Below are 24150 nucleotides of genomic sequence, written 5' to 3'. Positions count from 1 at the left end.
GTGCTGTTTACTCTTCTGCACCTACTCTCCTCCGCTCCCCACAGACCCTAGCTTGGCCCTCCTGCCTTGCTCTGCCTGCAGAGGCCCACCCTTGCAGACTGAAATACTCATATTGCCTTGCCCACCCCCCCCCCCGGCGCGGGGGGGGGGGGCTGGTGTTCTACCTGTTCTCTCTCTGCCTTAAGCACTGCCTCCTGGGCAGAAACTGTGGCCTCAGCAAGACTGCAGAGCCCATGGTGGCCTCTCCACAGCTCTGCCCCGACCTGGGTTAGTGAAACAATGTTTCCTCACTCCTTGGGACCTAGGTGTGGTAGATTTTTGTTCCCATTGCCTCTACATGCCTTGCTGCCCTAACTTCCCCACGCTTCATTCGAACCCTGTCAAGTGAATTCTGTTTTGTGCTGGGCCCCTGATGACCGACTGTGTCAATGGACAGGCTCTCTTTGGAAATTCATGGCTTTTACCATTTCCTCTCAGGTGGGGGAATACTTTCCCAAGGCATCTGCTGCAATTAGCTGTCTTAATTCGTGAACTATTTACTTTCAGGTGAGGGAACAATGAGGAAGAGATCATACCAAAACAAATGAAGCAAAGACCATAATCTTGATTTCCACGTAACGCAAGAACATAACCTTAAATTCCACAATTCAACTCCATTTGGCTTGAATCGTTGCTCAATCTTTCCCTATTCCCCTTTTCATTTCCATGCCAGCTGGAGAGGCCAAACTTTAGCCCAGCTTCTGGGTCACTCTGCCATGTTCTGCCAATCTAAAGCCAGAAGTGGGTGGGACTCCCACTTATCAGGTGTCTTTGTCCCTCAGGAAACAGGGCTGTCCGAATTCGGACCCCAACTCCCCTCTTAGAACAGAAAACTAGCCTGTGATTTCTCCTCCTTGAATTTTAAAATTTAGTTTCTCAGGCATTGGAAAATTGTGCACCATTTTGAGTATCTTTTACCTCTGCCTTAAATTACTACATCCCAACTAGAATAAATGAGCCCCCTAAAAGTACTCCAGATTGCACAGATAGCCTAGGACATGTAGCTTTACTGCTGGAATGAGTTAGTTAGTGGAACTCAAGTTAAATAGTCTTTTAAACATTTGAGAAAAACCTAAGAGCTGATGCATGCTTTAACTAAGACAGACATACAGACACATGCCAGGCTTTCCCATGGGCTGTTGTAGCTGCTAGCTGTAAGATGAAAAACAAAGGAAGGACAAATTAAGAAAGGAATGTTCTTATGCTTATTTTTTTAACTCTGTATAACGATCATGGTACATAAAGTGAATAACAAGGAAGTTAGGGAAGTTATACACAAGCATCTAAATCTATTGTTAAGACCACATTAGTCACTTCCCAGAGATGATGTTTTAGAGACCTCACCAGGTCTAGACAAGGAAATCCAAAATCCAGCCAACCTAAGTGTCATCTTTTGTTTCTTTTTCATGTTTTCGTGCTTTTACTCTTTCATGAGCATTTGTGTGCCCTGTATGGAGCTTAAAAAGTAAAACATTGCCGACATATATCCTTCCTCAATGCCCTTCCCCTCCTCTACCCTTAAATGGCCTGATTTCTTAGATTCCCATTCATATCTCATACTTTTATTTATATGTGTGTGTCCCTACACACTGTATAGTATAATATTATTTTACAGGTTTCCAAATGCAGGATAAATGTAGTGTTTCTGTTCTGCAGCTGTTTTTTTTTTTTTTCTTCAGCATTATATTTTAAAAATTCAATCACAACTGAAGATCTTTACTTGTGAGATTTGCCAAAAGCTCTCCAAAGTTTCTACACAGTTTGCCCACACTTGGTTCCTTCGTTACATATTCAAGTCCACTTTTTTCAACTAATGTATTTTCAAAACCTGCTTGTTATTCGCTAACGACTCTGATAGTTGCTGAGGATACAAAGATGAGCATGATACTATTCCTATTCTCCAAGGGCTCACAGTGATTCCAAAGAGGCAGAAGTGTAAATTTAAAATTGTAATAACATGTTCCATGTGTTCCGATGAGATGTGTGCAGAGAACCATGAGAACACAGAAGAAAAGGGACCGAGTCTGAGACTAAGGAAAAGGTTCACAAGTGATGAAGGGGAGAAAGACACCCCCAGCCTCTGGTGCAAAGTCACCATGGTCAAGAGAATGGTATATTTGGGGGATGGGGAAGAGTGGAAATATGTAGTTTTTTTTTTGTTTGTTTGTTTTTGTTTTTTTTTTAATTTTTTTTTCAACGTTTTTATTTATTTTGGGGACAGAGAGAGACAGAGCATGAACGGGGGAGGGGCAGAGAGAGAGGGAGACACAGAATCGGAAACAGGCTCCAGGCTCTGAGCCATCAGCCCAGAGCCTGACGCGGGGCTCGAACTCACGGACCGCGAGATCGTGACCTGGCTGAAGTCGGACGCTTAACCGACTGCGCCACCCAGGCGCCCCAATATGTAGTTTAAGTATAGGGAGCACAGGTTGACCCTGAAGGACAAGTTAAGGTTGAATTGTGAAAGAGGAGCCTCATACATCATGCTAAAGAAGGTTATTTACTCATTTGAGCAGTGAATAAAGAGCCACTGGGAGTTTTGGAACAGAAAAGTAGTATTGTAAGATTTCTTAAAATTAATTCTGGTAATGAAGAATGAGCTGCAAGGGAGAAAGTCTGGTGACCAAGAAAGTAGGGTGGAGACTACCATAATAATCTAGGAAAGAAACGCCAAGATCCTGAACTAAACAGTGGTTTGGGGAACAAGGGGAAAACTCATGTTGGTAAACATTTCAGAGCTAGAGTATAAACTCTACGAGGTAGCAGCAGACGAAGGGTGGCAGGATGTGGGAACTGTCTAACCCAGGTGGAGGCAATGAGGGGCACATTGTGTATAGAGAATTTTAAAACAATAATAAAACTTGCTGAACCGCAGTCTGCTTTTCATTATCCCCATGTGCCAGCATTTCTAAACAATGTCAATGACAAAATTCTCCTCCCTCAAAAAAAAAAAAAAAAATCTTTTGTTGTCTAAGTTCTACACAGTTACTGTGGTTACCGTGGAGTTTTAATATTATAACAAATATGTAAGCTTCAAATTAGCACATTCCGGTTAGTTAATCTTTAATAAACATTGCATTCTACACAGAAATTAATTCGGGGAACTTCCAGTCCTACAGTCCCCCTGATACAGATGGAGGTGTTAGTTTAGAGAATAAGTTTACAACAGTTCAGAATTGTGTAAGGCCCTTTCTGACTTGGGATTCTAACCTCTGTGGCACTCCATCTGTCTCCAGTTAAGCCATGGATTTGAGATAAACAATGATAGCACAGTGGTTGTGAAAAGGAAGAGACAGAACTTGGGTACTTAACTGTTATCATTCTGTGTGCAAACCATTTTCTGATCCTTGCCAAGTTCATTCTTTTGGAAGCATTTCCAAAAATTACATTACTGCAAAATATATTGATAAAATTTAAAACTATCAGCCCATTACTTTTTCCTTTTCTGTTCTATAATCTTTATCTGAGATATAAGAAGAGACGTAGATTGGGGAGAGGATATAATAATGTTACTATGGGACACGTTCAAGTCCATGTGCCTATAGAACTACAGATGCACTTGGAAACAAGAGTGTGACATATAAGAGTGCGATCAGGGATATGTAGAGGGACCTGGGAGTCACTAGAATATAGATGGAGGATGAAACTGTGGGAGAGGTTGACATCACAAAGTGTGTAGATGGAAAAGAGGGATCCGGAGGCTATTCCTGGAGAACATCAACAGTGTGGAGGCAGCAGAGGAAGCGGGACAGCACTCCCTTCCTACCGCTCCACCCCCACCCCCCTCCAAAATACTAAGATAAGCAGCAGAAAAACCCAAAGACAGGATTGTCCTGGAAACCAAGAGAAGGGAGAACTTCATGGTGGGAATTTCAGCCAGGTCAAGTACTAGAGGGAGAACAAGTAAGATTGGAAAAGCAAAGCCACCAAGACATCAACTGACAGCTTTGACAGCTCTGCCCTGGCTCCTCTGACAGCTCTTTACTGGCACAATGCAGACAGAAGTCAGACAAATAGAGGCATGGGTGGGCACAAAGAAAGCAGAGCCAGTGTGATTGAATTCTCTCTCACACATGAAGTTTGGCTGAGCGAATGAGGAGGAAAATGAAAGGGAGGTAGGGCTGAGGGAAGGTGTTCTTAGAATATGAGCCACTGCTAGGAATTTACCCAAGGGATACAGGAGTAATGATGCATAGGGGCACTTGTACCCCAATGTTTATAGCAGCACTCTGAACAATAGCCAAATTATGGGAAGAGTCTAAATGTCCATCAACTGACAAATGGATAAAGAAATTGTGGTTTATATACACAATGGAGTACTATGTGGCAATGAGAAAGAATGAAAAATGGCCCTTTGTAGCAATATGGATGGAACTGGAGAGTGTTATGCTAAGTGAAATAAGCCATACAGAGAAAGACAGATACCCTATGTTTTCACTCTTATGTGGATCCTGAGAAACTTAACAGAAGACCATGGGGGAGGGGAAGAAAAAAAAAAAAAAGAGGTTAGAGAGGGAGAGAGCCAAAGCATAAGAGACTCTTAAAAACTGAGAACAAACTGAGGGTTGATGGGGGGTGGGAGGGAGGGGAGGGTGGGTGATGGGTATTGAGGAGGGCACCTTTTGGGATGAGCACTGGGTGTTGTATGGAAACCAATTTGACAATAAATTTCATATTAAAAAAAAAAAGGCATATGAGCCACAAGGAAGAAACTGCTCATCCAACACAGAACCCAGCACCTAATGGTGCTCTGCCTCTCCTCACCCCTGTAGGTGCAAATTGATGGATGGTGTGCGAGAGAAGGAGGCCAGATGATAGCACAGGGTCAGGTGGATGGGTCCCAGAGCACAGGGAGAGGGCTAATCTATTCTACTATGAGGAGTGCTATCTCCACTGAGATGAGCAGAGGAAATTAGAAAGAGTCAAGATAAAGATGAATTTCGAGAAGAAAAATAGATAGTATGAGATTTTCTGCCCAATGACCTCTATTTTGTCATTGAAAGAGGAGGTAAGATTATCTCCTGAGAATTAATGAGTACAGTAGAGGTTTGGGATATATTTCTCCTTTCCTACTAATCTGCAATAGCATTTTTTTCAGTGATGCATAAACCCATGAGGAGAAGCATAAGGAAAGAAAAACAGGACTCTATTCCCCTTCGGCTTTGCGTCTTGAGTGATCCAGGGTGAGGGTAGCACTGAAATACTAGGGGGTACCTCATGACAGAAGGGGTACATTTACTAGCAAAGGAAACTGATGGAACACCCCAACCAGTCAACTGCCCAAGGAAGCACGACTGCCTTCCCTGGGTGCACTGAGAGGAAGCAAGTTTACAGACAATTAAGCCTCCCAACTCCTTGTGAAAAGAAAAGGCAATTTAGTCAGACATTTGCAGATGTCTGTGGGCCATTAAATGGTGATGACCAAATTGGAATGTCTATACAGAGCACTTAACTCAGTGCCTGGTGTCGGTCAATAAATATTAGCTGTTATTATTCAAAAAACCCAGTTGAGGATGACCGAAATGCCTGTCATCTCACAACATTGATTCCTGCCAAGTGGCGAAAGACTCACATAAAAATCCCCTAAATGCTTGTAACTCTAAAGTCATTTCTCTCTACTTGTTCTTATAGCCCTTGTACGCCACATCTCTTCCTTTCTTGGAAATGTGTCCACGGCATTTGCTCCAGTAAATTAAATAAAACTGAGTCATTTTTCAGATATAAAAAAAAAGTCTGGCAAAGGTTATGTTGTGTAACTGTAGCTTGGAAGGCGAGGAGTGAAAAGAACAAGCCAGTTACATGAGATGATGTGAGGAGAACCCAGAGCAGAAAGCCAGATGTTTAGCAGATTTTTTTTCAAGAAAATCAAAGGAAAAAAGGCAACACTAATGCCCCATTATGTTATATAAGTGCAATCTCTACTATAAATGAGCAACTTAAAAAGCATTTAAAGTAACTTTTCAAGGAGACAATTAAAGAAATTTTCATCAGTATTAATGAACATAATCATCCCCAAATCCAACACTTCAAAAAGAAAATCTTTAGGGCTTTAGGGCTCTCAACTTTCTTGTTTGATCCTTTTTAGTTATACAACTAAAGAGAGCCAAGTGTGATAAGTACTTCATCACAGCCTGAGTCTGTTGGTATCTACAGTCCTAACAACATTTGATCAAGTGTACAGTTTGGGAAAGTTATTTGAAATCTTTGGGTGGAGCACTGGTTTCCCTGCCCAAGAGAACGCTCACAAGGTCCATAAAAAGTGCTGAGAAATAGCCACACTAATGCGATGTAAATGCCATGCTAAATACCTCTCCACTTCACAGAATTAAAGGACCTGGCTTACCCGTGGTCAAGACGGCTCTGTGCTTTTCAGAATTCCTCAGACCCTAAATCCTTGTCTCTATTTCACTGGTGATTAAATGGAGAGCTGGAGTGTTTTGCAAGCCGGCTAATGCATGGCCGATACGGGTCCTGAGCAACAGGCATGAAGGTAGCTCTAAGAGCCAACTAGGAGACGCTAGCACCATAGTTTGTGTTTAGCGATGCCCTCTCTGTATTATGCCAATTATAAGAAGAAATGACTTTCAACTGGATAAACCTCTGAAGAATGTTGAAACCGCTTTCCTAATCAAGCTATGGTGAAATCACTGTCAAAATCTAAAAATTAACTTCACCTATTGAAAATGTGGGGAATTTCAATTACGCAAACAAGCGCTTAAAGAGGCCCAAGGGAGGGGCGCCTGGGTGGCGCAGTCGGTTGAGCGTCCGACTTCAGCCAGGTCAAGATCTCGCGGTCCGTGAGTTCGAGCCCCGCATCAGGCTCTGGGCTGATGGCTCAGAGCCTGGAGCCTGTTTCCGATTCTGTGTCTCCCTCTCTCTCTGCCCCTCCCCCGTTCATGCTCTGTCTCTCTCTGTCCCAAAAATAAATAAATGTTGAAAAAAAAATTTAAAAAAAAAGAGGCCCAAGGGAGGATACATGGGTAATTCTGTCCACATTCGAGTAAAATCAATCAAGAAGTCAACTTCTTGCTAGCTGTAGCACATTGCATGATGCCTTTAACATATTTTGGCACTTTGATACAGTTTGGTGTATGAACAACCGGGACGTGTTAAGCCCTACCTGAAAAATCATAGAGCTGAAAGTTACCAATAGCTTACCCCAGGACTGCCTTCCATCTCAGATACTTTACCTTTTATTTTTATAGACACAGAAAAAAGGTACTGTGAGATGCCTACCTATGTAATAAATTCACGTGTTTTCAGAAGTGGCTCCTACCCAGCAAAGGCTAAGTCGATGTTTTTGAATAGGTGTTGCCCATTTATTTTAATCATCCCCGTTAGAAGAGCTCTGAATACAGATTCTTTTTTTATTTTTTTTTTATTTTTTTTCAACGTTTATTTATTTTTTTTTTGGGACAGAGAGAGACAGAGCATGAACGGGGGAGGAGCAGAGAGAGAGAGGGAGACACAGAATCGGAAACAGGCTCCAGGCTCTGAGCCATCAGCCCAGAGCCTGATGCGGGGCTCGAACTCACGGACCGCGAGATCGTGACCTGGCTGAAGTCGGACGCTTAACCGACTGCGCCACCCAGGCGCCCCTGAATACAGATTCTTAAGCCTGCCCAAGTTTTAAGCAGATGGAAGTCAGCATTTTGCAACATGCGTAGACTCAGAGTAAAGGCACAAAGTTTTAGCTCCTAAGTGAGCATAATATTCAATGTTAAGGTGACTTTTAATAATCGCTTTAAAAAAATGGAACTCACCAAAACTAAGACTAGAGCTAAAATCGTTGTTGCCTAGAAACAAGGAGCAAAGTGGATTCATTATATACATACAAAAACCCAAGCAGAAAGATAATTGAATGTGGGCTCTTAAATTTGAAGAATACTAATTTGGAAGGTAGCAATGACTCTGGGCACAAGTGAATGAATTCAGAGAGGTTTTTGGTTTGGGGTGTTTTTTTAAAATGCTTTCTACATTGAGCCTCAGTAAATTAAAGCAAAAGCTGATGAATCAAAATTCTAAAAGTCTAATTCAGAAGACAAAATGAGTCGATATTTGTAAAATGTTTGTAAATCCTTGATTGAAGACACAAAGACAATTTCTACAGTGCCCCCCTCCACCCCTGTCCATGGTTGAGCTTTCTGTGGTTTCAGTTACTTGAAGTCAACCTCCGTCCAGAGGCAGATGATCCCCCTTCTGATGTATTGTCAGGTTAATAGTAGCGTAACGCTAGGTCACAATACTTACGTCATTCTCCTCACTTCATCTCATCATGTACGCATGTTTTCATGTCACATCATCACAAAAGAAGACAGGTGAATACAGTACAATAAAATATTTTGAGAAAGAGAGAGAGATCACATTCACATAACTATTATTACAGTATGTTGTTATAATTGTTTTTTATTGTGAAATCTTACTGTACTTAATTTATAAATTAGATTTTATCACAGGTATGTATGTATCAGAAAAAACATAATGTGTACAGGGTTCATTCAGGACTATCTGTGATTTCAGGCATCCACTGAGGGTCTTGGAGTGTATCCCCCACAGATAAGGTGGGGACTACTGTATTATAGGTCAGATCTTACTAGAACAGGCACAGGGCTGTAGAGTATGCTCTTTGTAATGGAATTCTATTATAATTAATCCACGGTCATTTGTCAGAGCTGATTTCTCTCCAAGGGTGATCTCAAGATGTGTCTCACAGCAGATGACAACTTCAGACTCCTAAATTTGATCAATTTTTGTCGTTTTAATGGGTGGTTGGGGACCTCAGATTGCTAGAGAATGCTATTTGAGCATTTAAATTATTTAGTCAATCAGGGTTTTCAACAGAAATTCTGAAGGTTCTAGAGATTCAATATCTATGCATATGTGGTGACTTTGGGCCAATTAGCTCCTCTGTGACAATATTTGGAAAACACAGTGAGATTTTTGTGAACGTTTTTAACCTAAAATGGTATTACTTAGCTTGAGTTTGCTACACCCAAGGGATACAGACTGGACAATACCTCAAAAAAGCCTGATTTCAGAATCTTAAGAAAATTCAAAAAATGTTCTGTATGATGACAATATTGTCAGTTTAAGTCATTGCTCTCAAGGGACTTCTTCATAGGAGAATAAAAATTATCAAGCAGCTATATAAGTGTTACCTCTTTGTTAAGAAATAGTCTTACTTTGCTATAATAGTAACTTATGAAATGATTAATATTATGATTGTACGATGGACCTGTGGAAATAATGCTTTCTGCAATGATATCAACATATACTGCCATTCCCAGTTCCTTTAAATATATGTGGCATGTGGTTATACTAATTTCTTCTTAAAGTTCCATCCAACTTCTATAAATGTAAAATTTGTCAAATATACGTACATTGATTTTTACTCAAAGCAAGACATCATACTAATGATAACAAAGTAAGCAAATGGTAATCTTCACTATTATTCTTTGAAGACAGAGGTAAATGTTATTGATTGATCTAATCAGTATTCAAGCGAGACAAGCTGTAATAATATAGTAGCTAATAATGGAGAGCTGTAAAAAGTCTCCAAGTGATTTAGTGGAAAGTAATTTGTCAAAATGACAACTGGGCTGAAGTAAATTGCTTAAAGAGCAGATATTCCCATTCAATAGTTTTCATATATTAATAACTATATATTTTAAGCATGTATCTATTTTGTAAGATTTTTTTTCTGGAGTTTAAAGAAAAGGTTTTACATTTTTATCCTTTTAAACCTGCTTTGAACTGTTTGTAGCAGCAAAAGTTTGGAAATAACCAAAATGTCCAACAAAAGGGGTTTGGTTAATATATATTAATGGCATACCAGATGATTAGGAGCTCAAACCCAGGAGTCAAACAAATGATCTAAATCCTAGGTCCACCATTTTTCATCTGTGTCACTTGGTCTGTATCACAAATCCCATAAGATACAGAGACTCATCTGTAAAATGTGGGTGACAGCTATTATCTTCATAGGGCTATTGTGGGGTAAAATGAGAGAAGTATACAACATGATCAATGCAGTAATATTTATGTTCAATTAATTAAAGATTCAATTAAATTTTTCTTTCTTTCTTTCTTTCTTTCTTTCTTTCTTTCTTTCTTTCTTTCTTTCTTCCTTTCTTTCATCTTTCTCTTTTGTTTTTATGAGAAGCAGCATGTTATAATAGAGAAAGAACAAGATTTGGATCAATCTGAACTCCTTATAAAGCCGTGTGACATTGGATACATTTTTCATCTTCTCTGACCCTCGGTTTGTTCATTTCTAAAATGCAGATACTTATACCTAATGCACAGAGTTGTTACAAAGAGCAAATATCATAATATGGATGAAGCTCTTATCATAATATTTGGTATATAGACCCTCAATGAATAACAGCTACACTACAATTATCTTCATTCTTATCATCATTATCCTTGTTATTATTATTAATTTTTTAATAACCTTGGCACCATCCCAGGCAGTATAAATCCTCTGAATGCTCTCAGATCAGCCACCCATGTGTTCATATAGTTGTATGCTATCGGTCAGGTCTTCTCATGTGGGCAAAAGTGTTCAGTATGGCATCTAAAAATTGATTGTAAGACTTCTCTTGCCCAAACACACACATATATACATAAACACCATCTTTGTTTAACAAATTTTGGAGAACATTCCAAAAGAAATCAGGCAGACATTTGTTTTCTCTGTGGGAAGACCACTCAGCTTTCAAAGGTCTCGAAATAACACAGGTCTTACAATCACTAAGCCAAGAGATTGTTAACCAGAAACCAAACTAAAAATAACTCTACTTTCATTCTTAAAATTATCTACCTTTTAATATTATAACGAAGATCAATTTCGCCAGTTTTTACAGAATTTCAAGACAGTTAGTACAAATTAACAGAACTTTCTGGAGCCATGACAGAACATTTCTACATAAAAGGAACAACATTTTACAGCTCTTCCTTGAGGACATTCAAACTTCTCTTGAACCACTTAAGAATTTACCATTCCAAGAAATCCTCTAAGATTCTACAACACAAAGGGTCCAAGGTAGCCAGTGCATGTGGTAGTGACATCAGAAGCTCCCAATGAATGCCCAGGGCTTCCATTAGCCTATATGGTGCCTTTACACAAATTTAAAATGGTGCCTCCCCTCAGGATAGATGAATTAGAAAATATAATCTTTCAGGTAAACAAGGCCCTACAGGAAAGAAACTGGCTGGGTTTCTACCCAACCCCACCCTCCCGGCAGGGGGCCAAATAACTGCCCCACATGACCCTATCCCTGCCTCCCTTTTTCTTCCTATCTCCCACAGTTTAAGAGACTGGAGCCAAGTCAATTTCACACAAGGTCAGAGCCTTAGCCTGGGGAGTGGATAAGTGGATAATGACAGACTCTCTGGGTGAAGTCACCTCCTAAACTTGGCACAACATAAAGATTTCATTTGGCACGTCCAGTCTAGGCAGTGGCTGCCTGGACTGTGTCGAAAAAGACTGGAGACCAAATCCAGCCCTAGTTGGGAGCAGTGAGTCTATTAGCAGCATAAACCATTGGTTTCCAACAGCACATATGCTTCAGATTTCCTCTCTTGGGCCAAACAATTTAAGTCACAAATATTCACTGAGCAATTAACATGTACAAGGCACTATGAGGGACATTGCAGAGCAATCCTTTCAAACCTGGTCACACTTTGGAATCTTCAGGGGACTTTTTTTTTAATTTAAATCCAAGTTATTTAATATATAGTGCAATAATAATTTCAGGAATAGAATTTAGTGATTCATCATTTACATATAACACCCCGCGCTCATCCCAACAAGTGTCCTCCTTAATGCCCCTCACCCCTTCAGCCTTTCCCCCCACCCAACACCCTACCAGCAACCCTCAGTTTGTTCTCTGGATTTAAGAGTGTCTTATGGTTTGTCTCCCTCTCTGTTTTTATCTCATTTTTGCTCCCCTTCCCTTATGTTCATCTGTTTTGTATCTTACATTCCACATGTGAGTGAAGTCCTATGATGTTTGTCTTTCTCTGGCTGACTTATTTCATTTAGCACAATACACTCTAGTCCCATCCACGTTGTTGCAAATGGCAAGATTTCATTCTTTTTGATGGCTGAGTAGTATTCCAGTTATATCTAGATAGATAGATAGATAGATAGATAGATAGATAGATAGATAGATACCACATCTTTATACATTCATCAGTTGATGGATTTTTGGACTCTTTCCATACTTTGGCTATTGTCAATAGTGCTTCTTACCCTAGAACACTAATTACCAGATTCTTGTAATTTTTCAATAAATCTAAAGCTATTCTGACTTTACCAGCAGAATTTACCAAAACTGTTTATTGTTATTGTTATTTGGGTTTTTTTTTATGTTGTGTAATTTTATTTTTGTTTTTTTGTTTTGTTTTCTTTTATTGTTTTTTTTTTATTCCAGAATAATTAACATAGAGTGTTATGTTAGTTTCAGGTGTATAATACAATGATTCAACTATTTTTGTTTTTAAAACATGAGTGTCTTGATTTAGCTAGGGCCTCAAGGACATAAGGGATTAGCTACCATCATATACAAACTGATGCATTTATTCAGGGCAAGTCTTAATTTTCTTTGCCTTCTTCAGGAAAAAGAGCTGCAGAAGTGCCCAAAAGGCTTGAACTAATATCAGTTGAGAGCACCTTCACTGAAACTTGATGCTTTGGGCCAGAGGAAGGTCCTACTACAGTTGATGATACAAGTAGATCTTCTCATGTTCTGTTTCCAGGCATCACTACCAGACTCCCTACCATCATAACATGCTTTTCTCCTCCTAATGCACCTCTAGTCTCTGCCCCACTCACTGGGACTCATAGAAACTCATAAGGGTCAGAATGGTGGTCGCAGGGGCTAGGGAATAGGGGAAATGGGGAGAGGTTGGTCAAAGGGTGCAAATTTCCAGTTACAAGATTATCAAGTTCTGGATACCTAATGTGCTGCCCAATGAGTGTAGTTAATAATACCGTATCAGACGCTTGAAAGTTGCTGAGAGAGTAAATCTTAAATTTTCTCATCACAGAAAAAGAAATGATAATTAGGTGGCATGATGGCCGTGTTATCTAAAGCTATGGTGGTAATCGTTTTGCAATGGATACATGTATGAAATCAGATGGTCTAAATGAAACGCTTCTTGCCACAGTTTTAGCACCTTTCTCTCTCTATTGTTCCTTGTGGAATTGAGAAAAACCACAAACTCTCCATTTATAAATTATAAATCGGCTCCCTCTCAGCCTTACTTTCTCTCACTTAGAAAAATGGAATTTCTGGGGCCCCTGGGTGGCGCAGTCGGTTAAGCCTCCGACTTCAGCCAGGTCACGATCTCGCGGTCCGGGAGTTCGAGCCCCGCGTCGGGCTCTGGGCTGATGGCTCGGAGCCTGGAACCTGTTTCCGATTCTGTGTCTCCCTCTCTCTCTGCCCCTCCCCCGTTCATGCTCTGTCTCTCTCTGTCCCAAAAATAAATAAACGTTGAAAAAAAAAAAAGAAAAAAGAAAAGAGAAAAATGGAATTTCTGCTTTTCTTCATGGACAAATGTCATTATGCCCTATTAAACTTCCTCCCAATTGAAGATATTAGATTTTAGTTTTGGGATCCCAACTGGTGGTGTTTTTATACTGTGAACAGTGTCTAGTGGTTCTTTCTTTACAGACAAAAAAGCAAGAGGAAATGGGCTTGCATAGCAGTCAGAGGGACTTCAGCCAGATATAATGAAAAATTTCCTGGTGGCCAAGATAGTACAAACTACAATGAGTCAATGAAATGGGGCGTGGGGGGAAGGGTGATGTGAAATCTTCTACTCTGTAAGTTTGTGGAAACAACCCAGATGCTTATCTGTCTGGAATTCTTTAGAAGTAAATCTGTCTGATGGGCAGGGAGTGGACTTCCACGTCTACAATGCCATTGCTGCCTTGCATCATCAAGGCATCCTGAAGAAACATAAAAGACATAGTCACAATTCCAATCACATAAATAAGGAAAAAAATCTTGCAAAGCTTCTCAACTGGAGCATGAGTGACATTGGTGGGAGGGTAATTCATCCTTGTGCGGGTTGACTCGTGCAGCACAAGGTGGTTTAACGTCGCCACAACCCACTTAGCACCTCTGGGTCTAAGGATTTGGCCACTAGAATGAAGGAAAATAATGTGTTCCTCGCAGAGCTGCTTGGATAAATGAAATCTCTGTCACCCACACAGGACCTGACAAGTGTAAGAACTCATTAACTTCCCTACTCCTCCCTTTAAAATTTTAGGATCTGAAGAGATAGATTTTTTTTTTTTTTAAAGAGCCCAGGCATAAAAGACACATCCCTAAGCTGTTATACTATAGCCAGTAATTTGTGATACTATAAGTCTTTATTTATAGGGAACCTAAAGCAACTTCTCACCTTGACTAATTGTCAGAGTTTTATTTTGTTTTGTTTCGTTTTGTTAGAAAACATTAGAAAATCTCTTTCTCCTTTACTGTTCCCTAAAATCTCCTTATTCTTCCTTACAATATTAGGACAGTGTTAAAGGTGTTCCTGTGCTTCCGAACAGTTTTTAAAAAGGAGGGGGAGGGAAGATAGCAAAGCAAATTGGACATACATCACTGAATGGCAGTGTAAATAGTTTATTCTGGTACATTTTGTAAAGAAATATTTAGATAGCTGAATAATCATCTCCCCTATTCTTCACAGAAAGCATTGACCAACATAGGTCTTTTCCATAAAGCACATGTGTTTTGTTGTGTCTGTTTCAGAAATGTGGTGCCGGATTCTTTCTCGCCCAGTCGGGAGCATGTATGCCCTGTGACTGCAACGGCAATTCCAACGAGTGCTTGGATGGCTCTGGATTCTGTATGGTAGGTCGGGGGCACCTATCACTTTCCAGACATTTCCTTGGCCTTCTGTGTCTTAAGTGGGGATAAAATATTCTTCCTGGACCTTTGAGCTACCTAGGAAAGAGCTAATCAAGCTCTCTTTTTGTCCTTCACCTTTTCCTGTAAAACACTTCGTAGAAACTGCTTACGATTGTAAGTGGCCATCAAGGCATATGTGTGACTGTACATAGTCCTCCTGAAGGGTGACTGACTGACCACCCTTGGCAGCTGGTTTCTTCCCGGAGGCCAATGGTGAAGAGACTGAAAACAATGCACGGCGGGGGAAACCATCCATCCCAATTCCTCTGTAATAGTATAGTTTGCCATATGTTTGGCTTCACTCCACCTAAACCAGGAGAATAAAACAGTTGTTTCATATAGCATAGTTAACAGCTTAAGATAGTCAGGTCTACAGATCAAAATTTGTTTAAAATAAAAAGGCCTGAACCCAATAGCTAATACAAACGAAAGCCCTGGCCTTGTGGTCTTTGTAATTCTGTGTTTCAGCCCCGAGAGGGCTATTTTTCCCCTTAACTGGAGTGAAGCCCTGAATTCCCCAGTTAACTCTTCTTCAGTGAAGTATCATAGAGACTCATGGAGGAGACAAGACAAGCCTTCTCGCAAAAAGTGCTTGCCACATCTTTTCTATTCTCACTGAATGGACTGGCAACTTCGTGAAAATGGCTACCGAAATATTTACCAGAAATGGCTTTAGTAGAAGTCCCAGGAGGCATTTTGAAAGTCTTATGCCCCAAGATCATGTTTTCCATCAGGAGCTGTACCACACGGCCGGAAAATCAGATTCTTCAGGATCCTCTGAGGCAGAAGAGAGTTTCCAAAATTGCAAGAGTATTTTTGCATAAGCTACAAGAATTCTTAATTAAGTACACCCTGTTTCCCTCAAAATTAGTATAATTATCCCTGTTAAGCAGATCATTTTGATTACAAGTGGCCTCCGAGGTATGCACATGGAGGTGTGATTTTACCCACTGTAAATGCATTACATTAAGATGCAAATTAGAACATTTCATCTACTTGGAACCTAGCAGTTGCCATTTTTCTAGAGACAGAGAGGATGTAGTGGCAAACACTGGGCACCGCCATCTCTCTGTAGTATTTGTTCAGTCCTGGTGTTTCTGTCTTCCCCTTCCCCCCATCTTTTTAATAACCGTTACATCCAGGATGTCCTCTGTAGCCGTGTAGGCACACGCAGCTGCCAAAACCTGCCCCTTTCTAATGCTTCCATCTCCGGTTTCCTGTTATTTTAATCCCAGTGACATTTGAAAAGAAAATCCCATGGATGCACTTGAACCAATGATGTACATCTCTGATGATTTGACCAAGTAGAGGCTCTTTGCCATCTGGCTTATTAAAATAGAAGGCGATAGGGACGGGTAGGCCCCGTCAGCTGCTGTCAGGCGGCCAGTAAGATGGAACACTGAAGTAAAAGGACAAAAAAGACCATCCTGCTAGTGCCTGCGAAGAGCTATGACAAAGCCACTCTTCCTGACGATGACGTTGTCAGAAAAGGCACTGTCATGGCTTCATCTCTGACCTAGACGTGAGCCTCCGAAAGGGACAGTCATCACGTGACTCTTTCAGGGCTTCTGGGCGTCCGAAGTTCCAAGAAAAGTTTGGGAATGGGATAGGGGGTAAGTTTTGATACGCCTGCTCAAGGAAGCTGCCAATCTTCCCGCAGTTACTTTGCTCCAAGACAGAACATTTGAAAAAGAAAGAAAGAAATAGCCGTCCTACCCCACCCGGAAGGAAATAGCTTTCTTCCCTGAAGTAATATATGCTGGATGTAACAAACAAACAAAACAACAATAATACAGACCTGGACTACATGAAATTCAAAGTGAAAATCACCCACAGCCTTATCCCCCAGAGCTAAATGTATATATGTATATCTAAACACATACATATTCTTATAAATTGCATTTAGAAAGACAGAAAAAAAAAGGAAGTAACTTGTATTTAATTAAACGTAAGTAGTGAGCAGAGAGGCTTGCCCATATAGTAACAATATGTTGTCACTTAGATGGCAAATATATTGTCAACGGTGTCCCACTGGAATCAAACTCAGATTTTTCTGTTTCCCTTAGCAGTCCCTTCTGGCCTCCTGGCCAAGCAGTGCCAGATTTTAGGCTCCTTCCCTGTAGCTCCTTCAGTTCGCCCAGTTGTCAGGGCACCAGACAAGAAGCAGTGGCCTGGAGGAACACTTCCTCGCAGCTGACTGTGGGCCCGAGTTTCAATCAGTTCTCGCTGCTTAACAGCCTCACTCATTTCTCCCATCTTCCATACACAGCCAAAAATAAACGGCCTTCTTTTATTTCATCTTGTTTCATTTTGTTCTTAGTTCGAAGGCTTGTAGTGCCTCTGCCTTGCCCTCCCCCCCGTTGTTTCTGATTCTTCCCCCATTCCAACGTCCATTTTTAATTTGACCTCATCTTTTACAGAGGAACTAAGCCATTTGACAATAGAATATAGAGTAGACAAAGTTACGCTACCATTTTAGATATAGCAAAGGAGCTTAGAGATGTCTCCACAAGAGGGATGCTAACGCTTCAAATGCAGGAAAGTGGTTAAGTGAAAAGTGAAAAGCGAATGAAATCCAACATGTGTTGGATGTTTCCAAAAAGCCACCTTGCATCTTATCAGAACTAGAATGCATTGGGAAGGGTTCTCAGCTGAGTCAGCCAGGCGAGGCCCCAAAGGCCAGGCAACTCCAGTGAACATGGCAGACTCTCTAGGAAGGCTCCAGAAGGAAGCATGAGAAAGGAGTTAAGGAAAAGAAACATGTGGAAGCAGACAGATAGCTGGTGGTAGGAATGCTCAGTTTCTAATAACCCATATTTTATCCCAAGTCTATAAACTAGGCCCAGAGAACTAAGAAGAAACCATGGCTAAGGCCAGTTCCCATCCAAAAAGTTGTCTCATCATTAGAGAAAGCCAGGCGCCCACTGACCAGAACTAGACGGAAGAAAATCTGACTTGAAGTTCACCACTGACACAGCGCTCCTTAGGTTCCTTTTGATTAAGGATCGGTTCGTCTATTGATTTCATCTATCCATTTAACAAAAAAAAGTGTTTTACTTGAGCACCACCTATGTGTAGACACTGGGTTGGGTTGAAGGACTGTCCAGACAGAAGCACCCACTCGAAAATGCTGGTGGACATGACCAATATAATAAAGCTCAAGGTATGAGGACCATGGGAGCTTTAGAAACACACGCAGAAACCCCTATCTGTTCAGTGGCAAACAAATGAAAAATTAAAAATAATACAGGGACTGTGCCAGCATTGCAAGAAAAACATTTTTTGTAAATCTGAATGAAAATATTCAGATTTCAAACCAGAGAACTGCACAAATATAATTGAAATCTAAAGAGACACCGTCAAGCTGTTAAGTATTTATATCTGGCTAGTGGAGACATGGATGGATTTTTATTTTCTTCTTTTCACTTTGTAATATGCCTCCCGAAATTTTCTGCAACTGCCTATAGTAATTTTATAGTTAAAAAGATTGATATTCAAATGGACTTCTACCCCCCCCAAGCATAATGGAGAAAGAGAAGCAATCCAATATATTGAAGGTTAATGAATTTTTTATTACTCTCAAAGCCTAATTAAAACTTCATTCAGGAAAGCAAAGATATTGCATCTCTAATTTCTGCAGATACTAGCATTTTTCTCATGCTTTTCAAGCCCTCCTTTATTATATGTGTAAGACAGAAATCAACCAATGTAAGTTCCTGTAAGACTAAATATGTGTGGTTAATAAACCAGCACATTCATTAGATGTCCCAGAGCAAGAAAAAATTCAGTTACAGAGACTTCTTTTTCCTGTCTTATTTCCAACTACAAAGTTGGTATCTAGATCGAGTGCATAATTCTTACAACAAAATTTTGACAATTTTCCAATATGTTGCAAACTTGGAAAACCCCCAAATTTTGCAATAGTGATGGATTTGGTACTATGCTAACTGAAGCTTAGCAGAGTCTACAGAATCTGAAAGAAAGTCAGAAAATTGCATGTCCAAAGAATTCAGAGTTCTCTGTTGCTTTGCGGCCAGTCATGTAAGAATATAATGGGAACTGACTGCAAATAAGTTCTCCATATATTGTTCGAGTTTCTTCTTCCAACCCTGAATGTGTTCCTCTTCTGATATTCCCCTTCTCAATTAACTACCGTATCATTCTGCCAGACCCTCATGCTAAGATGTCCCAGATGCTTCCTCGGCTTCCTTTTCCACTTCCCCAACATTCAACCTGGAAGAAAGCCTCTCCTCTTCTCTGCCATCCCACTGCCTTAATTCACGTCCACAGCATCGCTCCCTGACCGCTGCCATGGCTCCCCAACTACTCATCATGCCTTGCTCCAGACTTACCTTCCCCTAACCAGCAACGGAGACATCTTTCCACCTAGTCAAGGCATTCTCCTTTCTAAAATCTTTCAGGAATTTCTACTCCAGCCCCACTGAGCTTCTCACTACCACCAAAACTAACTCTGTACGAGCACCCCCTGAGTCTGAACTTGTGTTCGCCTGCTCTCTTCCTGGGATTTCTTGCTTATCCTTTGAGGCCTAGTTCAAGTGTCGTCACCTCCATTAGGTTTTCTCCAATTTTCTCGAGATGAGCTAGACCCTTTCTATCCTCTTTGTCCCACAGTAGGTACGTACTTCACACATACCTCAGTCATAGCACCTAGCACTCTATATTATTGTTTGTTTACCTCTCTGTGAGTAGTTTGCCTCACAAGTGTGAGTTACTCAACTGCAAGAACCGGGTCTTTTTCATAAAATGACACATAAGGACAAAATGACACATAAATGAACCTGGTCTTCATTTTAGTAGCAGTCACAGTTCCTTGTCATGACAGCAGCTTAATCCAGCCTTGTTAAGTGAATGAATGGATGAATGAGTTAGTAAAATAAGAAACCAGCAAATGTAAAAATCTTTAATTTTATATCATATGAGCCACTTGGGTCACTCTTCATTGCAGTAAAATGTACTGTCCTTTTATGCTAGATACTCAGGCTCAGGCCCAATGTTGAGCAACTAGCAAACAGTGTTACCTATAGTAGGTGTTTCTGTTTAGACCCTTGCTTCTCAAAGTATAGGCTAGACCGTAGCACTAGCAATAATTGGGAGCTTACTGGAAATGCAGACACTCAGGCATCCTGACACCCTAGACATCCTGAATCAGAATCTGCATTTTCACAAGATCCCCAGGGCATTGGTATGCGCAGTGAAGTTTAAGAAGCACTGATCTAGGGGGGCCTGAGTGGCTCAGTTGGTTAAGCATCTGACTTTTGATTTTGGCTCAGGTGATGATCTCATGGTCTTGGGATTTAGCTCAGGCTCCGTGCTGTGAGCTTGGAGCCCACTTGGAATTCTCTTTCCCTCTCTCTTTGCCACTCCCCCACTTGAGTGCCCATAGTTGCTCGCTCTCTCTCTCTCTCAAAATAAATGAATAAACTTAAAAAAAAAAAAAAAGAAGAAGAAGCACTGATCTAGATAGAGCAGAATTTCTCAAACTTTTTGGTCTCATGAGCTCTCTGCATTCATAAGAATTATTCAATTAACTAAAGGTCTTTTGTTTATGCAGATTGTATCTGTCCATAGTTACTGCATTTGACATTTAAAACTGAAAACTTTTCTCATATTTTCTTGTTAATTTATTTGAAAATTACAGTAATGAACCCATTGCAGGTTAACATAACTAATATGCTTTTATAGAATATAAACATATTTTACAAATTAAAAATACGGTTCATGTTTTGCTTAAGAGAAGGCAGCTGGATCTCATATCCGTGGTGATATCTCCATGTCATGTAGCCCCAGGAAAATTCTACCTTACAGCATGAGAAAATGAGAGTCCAAAAGATAAATAAAATCTTAATATTATTATGAGGATAGATTCGACCTCCCTGGACGTACTTTGAGAACCACAGATCTCTATAGACTATAATCTTGCATAATGCATGTGACAAACCACATGAAGGCCAACCTGATCCCCTTAGGCTTCTTCCAACATTATGTTCGTTCTGCGGCCAAGTTCTTGAGACAGCATTTCTCATGTGAAGAGTCACAGCTGGTGCCCAAATGCCATTCCTAACACTTATCCACTTATCTACAATCAACTGTCTACATGCAGCTTTCTTAACAACTGGCCAAAGATTCAGAATGTTTTTTTCATTTTTAAGTGGGGTCAATTTTATTTAAAAAAATAAATTCCACCCCCCCCCACCCTCCACAACATATTTATTGTTGCCAGTTTTTCTTTTTGTTTTTTTAAATGGCAGAGCTTTGAGGGTTAAAGGCATATTTGCAATCCCAGAGTAAAAGGCTTCAGAGCTAGAAGAAACTTTACAGGCCATCTCATCTGGATTCTCATTTTACAGATAGGGAATACAGACACCAAAAGGTCAAGTGACTCGTTCAAAGTCCACCAGCTAGAACACGGAAGCAGTAGAAATCTTTGTCCTTGCTCCCAGCATCATTTCCACCAGTCTTCCAGAATGTACATTAATGCCTTTCAGGGAATTCCCTGACAAACCCGTTAAAAGAAGGCAGATGAGGAAAATCCGTGTTTGCACTCTGAGCATGTAAAGGTCAGAGAGATTTGGTGAGTTAGCCCTTGAGGCTAATTGCTCCTTGTGGCTGCCATGGCAGAATTAGAGCCCTGACAAGAAGTCCAAAGCATCCATCAAGCCATAAGGGGACAGAAGGGAATCAGCTCATTTTTGCAGCTTAATAGGCATTTCAGGCAGGAAGAATGACCTAACATTTTACAACAAGCCTGTTTTCTTCTGCACAGATGGGCTTCATCTGTCCAACAAGGACTCAGACAAAGTTGACCTCAGCCTATGAACAGACATGCCAGATTGCTTGTGCCTTAGATTCCTGGTAGTCGGGCAAGGCTCATTGGTGTTCCCTGGGATGTGAGTTTGCCAGTCTTGAGCTCATTTGGGTACATGTTAATTTCTTTTATGTGCTCCAGACACTAATTCATTAATTCATGCTTTCCCACTTTTTCCGTCATTTTTTTCCCCACAAATATTTACTAAAGGCTGACATAGTTCTGGAAACAGAATTAAGAAGTGGAGGACAAATATGTTAACAACAGTTGTCTTCACATCTTACTTTATTTTCCAGTTTCTCATTAATCTGTCAGGCAGTCTGAACTGGCCTCTAAATTCTGTTCTTCTAACATAATTCTAATCAGGAGCCAAAGATTGCCCACTCCTAATGGCTGATCAAATGCCCAAAGAGTGTTCAACCGTGATAACCTGTTGCCTAAACTGGAACTCTGCCTTTTTGATTCAAAGTCCAAACTCTTAGTAAAATTCTATGATACCTACATAAAAAACGTAGTCATTTTATGACTCTTTTGGGAAAGGAGACTTTTGTCTAACATATTGGAGAAGTAGTATAATATGGGAATTAACAGCCTGGCCTCTGGAGCCAGATTGCCTGAGTCTGAATCTCACTTTTGCCTCCTTCTGTGTGACAATTTATTGGGCCATTTATTTCACCTCTCTGTGCCTCCCATCTCTTCGTATGTAAAATGGGGAAAAAATAGTAACTTACTTACTTTAGAATTATTGTAAGAATTAAATTCATTAATCCATATGAAATGTTTAGAGCAGGACTTAACTTCACTATTAGTAGTCCATTTTGAACTTCAACATAGAACACAATGACAAAAATAAAGAGCTTAGAGTTCACCTTACTACCGCTACTCCGTCCTGCCTCCCTAAGGTTCTTCCATTGAGCATTATTTGAAAAAAGCTTTGTCTGTTGAAGATCTTGTGTACAGATGTTACCAAGGGAATGGACCAAACAGGAGGGTGCCTCTTTGATGACATTCTAATTCTAACAGCATAATTTTTCACTGAAAACGCTATCCGACTTTTATACACTCTGGAGGATATAAAGCTGAAAATATCACAGTGCTAATGCCATTGCCTTGTACAACCCAGTTCAGTCCTGTTGGAGAAATCTATGAGACTAGCATCACTGACTCTTTAGAGTACTAGACAGAAATTAATCCATGAACTTGTCACTGCTGAGTTGACTCCAGTCTACTGAGTACGTCCTTCATTTGAGTTAGTAGCAGTACGGTACTGAGAGGCACAACGCGGGGGAAGGGCTGCTGAGGTTGGGAGCAAAGAGTAACAGTACAGTGTGGGTAGTAGAAGGAGGGGAGGATCCAGGAGGGGACATCAGAAGGAATTCCTGGAGGTTTCAAGGCCATGTACAGATCTTGAAAGATGAACAGGCATTATAAGCAGAAAAATCAGCCCATTTGGTGCTTTTCCTTCCATTCTCCTCACCACAAATGGAAAAATCATACAAATAAGCCGGCATAGTATTTCTTGTATGTCGCTATCCAAGTCACCAACCCATTAGCAGGACATTTTTTACCTACCTTCTATTCCATCTATGCTTCATTCTGACATATTTTGCCCATAAATCCTTAAATTGTTCCCATTGTCATGGGTAAACACCAGAGGGATTTTTTTTTCATTTCATATTCAATCCAAGTCAATAAACTGATGTTTCTCGCACAGAGTTTGATCCTTCTGATTATCATTTTGAACTGAAATGAGAAGCTGATGAGTTTCCCCTCTGCACACAAAGTCTAAACTCCTCAGGCTGCTAGTGCACCCACAGAAGTTCAGGGTGAAGTCATCTGCCACTGTTCACACTTTCTAGCATTGACTGGAGCCAACATGCCTCCTTTGTCCTGACCATTTATTTATTCAATCAGCCTGACATCCTCTTTGCTTTGAGTATTGTTTGGTTCCCACATATATTGTGTATAAAAAAAAATTTTTTTTTTTGTCAATTTTCTTATCTTTTGCCTCACAGCACTGCCAGCGGAACACAACAGGAGAACACTGTGAGAAATGTCTAGATGGTTATATCGGAGATTCCATCAGGGGAGCACCCCGGTTCTGCCAGCCATGTCCCTGTCCTTTGCCCCACATGGCCAAGTAAGTTCTGAGAGAAGATGTTCCCTTCTGCTGCTTATCCCCTTAATTATTTCTTTTTTATTTTTGCTCTATCCAAAGTCCTCAGGTTTTCCTGAGATCAACCATTTCTCTGATTCTCTGAAGCCAAGTGGGTGTCCTACAATCAGTTCACTTCTGACACTAACTACCTAGAGCTAATTAGCCCATAGATTAGGTCCCACTTCAGAAGCCAGCCACAA

The 24150-nt window shown here is 40.5% G+C and overlaps 1 protein-coding gene across 2 annotated transcripts in view; it reads left to right on the top strand.

The window, feature by feature from the left end:
* The window catches only part of LAMA4 (laminin subunit alpha 4), a 146032-nt gene that overhangs the window by 22931 nt on the left and 98951 nt on the right, over positions 1 to 24150 (top strand). For both annotated transcript variants that reach the window (XM_040474418.1, XM_040474417.1), the window contains 2 exons: positions 14808 to 14909; positions 23808 to 23932. In XM_040474418.1, the coding sequence (XP_040330352.1) occupies positions 14808 to 14909; positions 23808 to 23932 (227 nt within the window). The remainder of the gene's footprint in view (positions 1 to 14807; positions 14910 to 23807; positions 23933 to 24150) is intronic.

Source organism: Herpailurus yagouaroundi, unplaced genomic scaffold (assembly GCF_014898765.1).
Source record: "Herpailurus yagouaroundi ecotype Mexico unplaced genomic scaffold, PumYag 139, whole genome shotgun sequence".
Lineage (NCBI taxonomy): Eukaryota > Metazoa > Chordata > Mammalia > Carnivora > Felidae > Herpailurus > Herpailurus yagouaroundi.
Note: the sequence above shows the minus strand (reverse complement) of the source record. Positions and strands in the feature narration are given on the sequence as shown.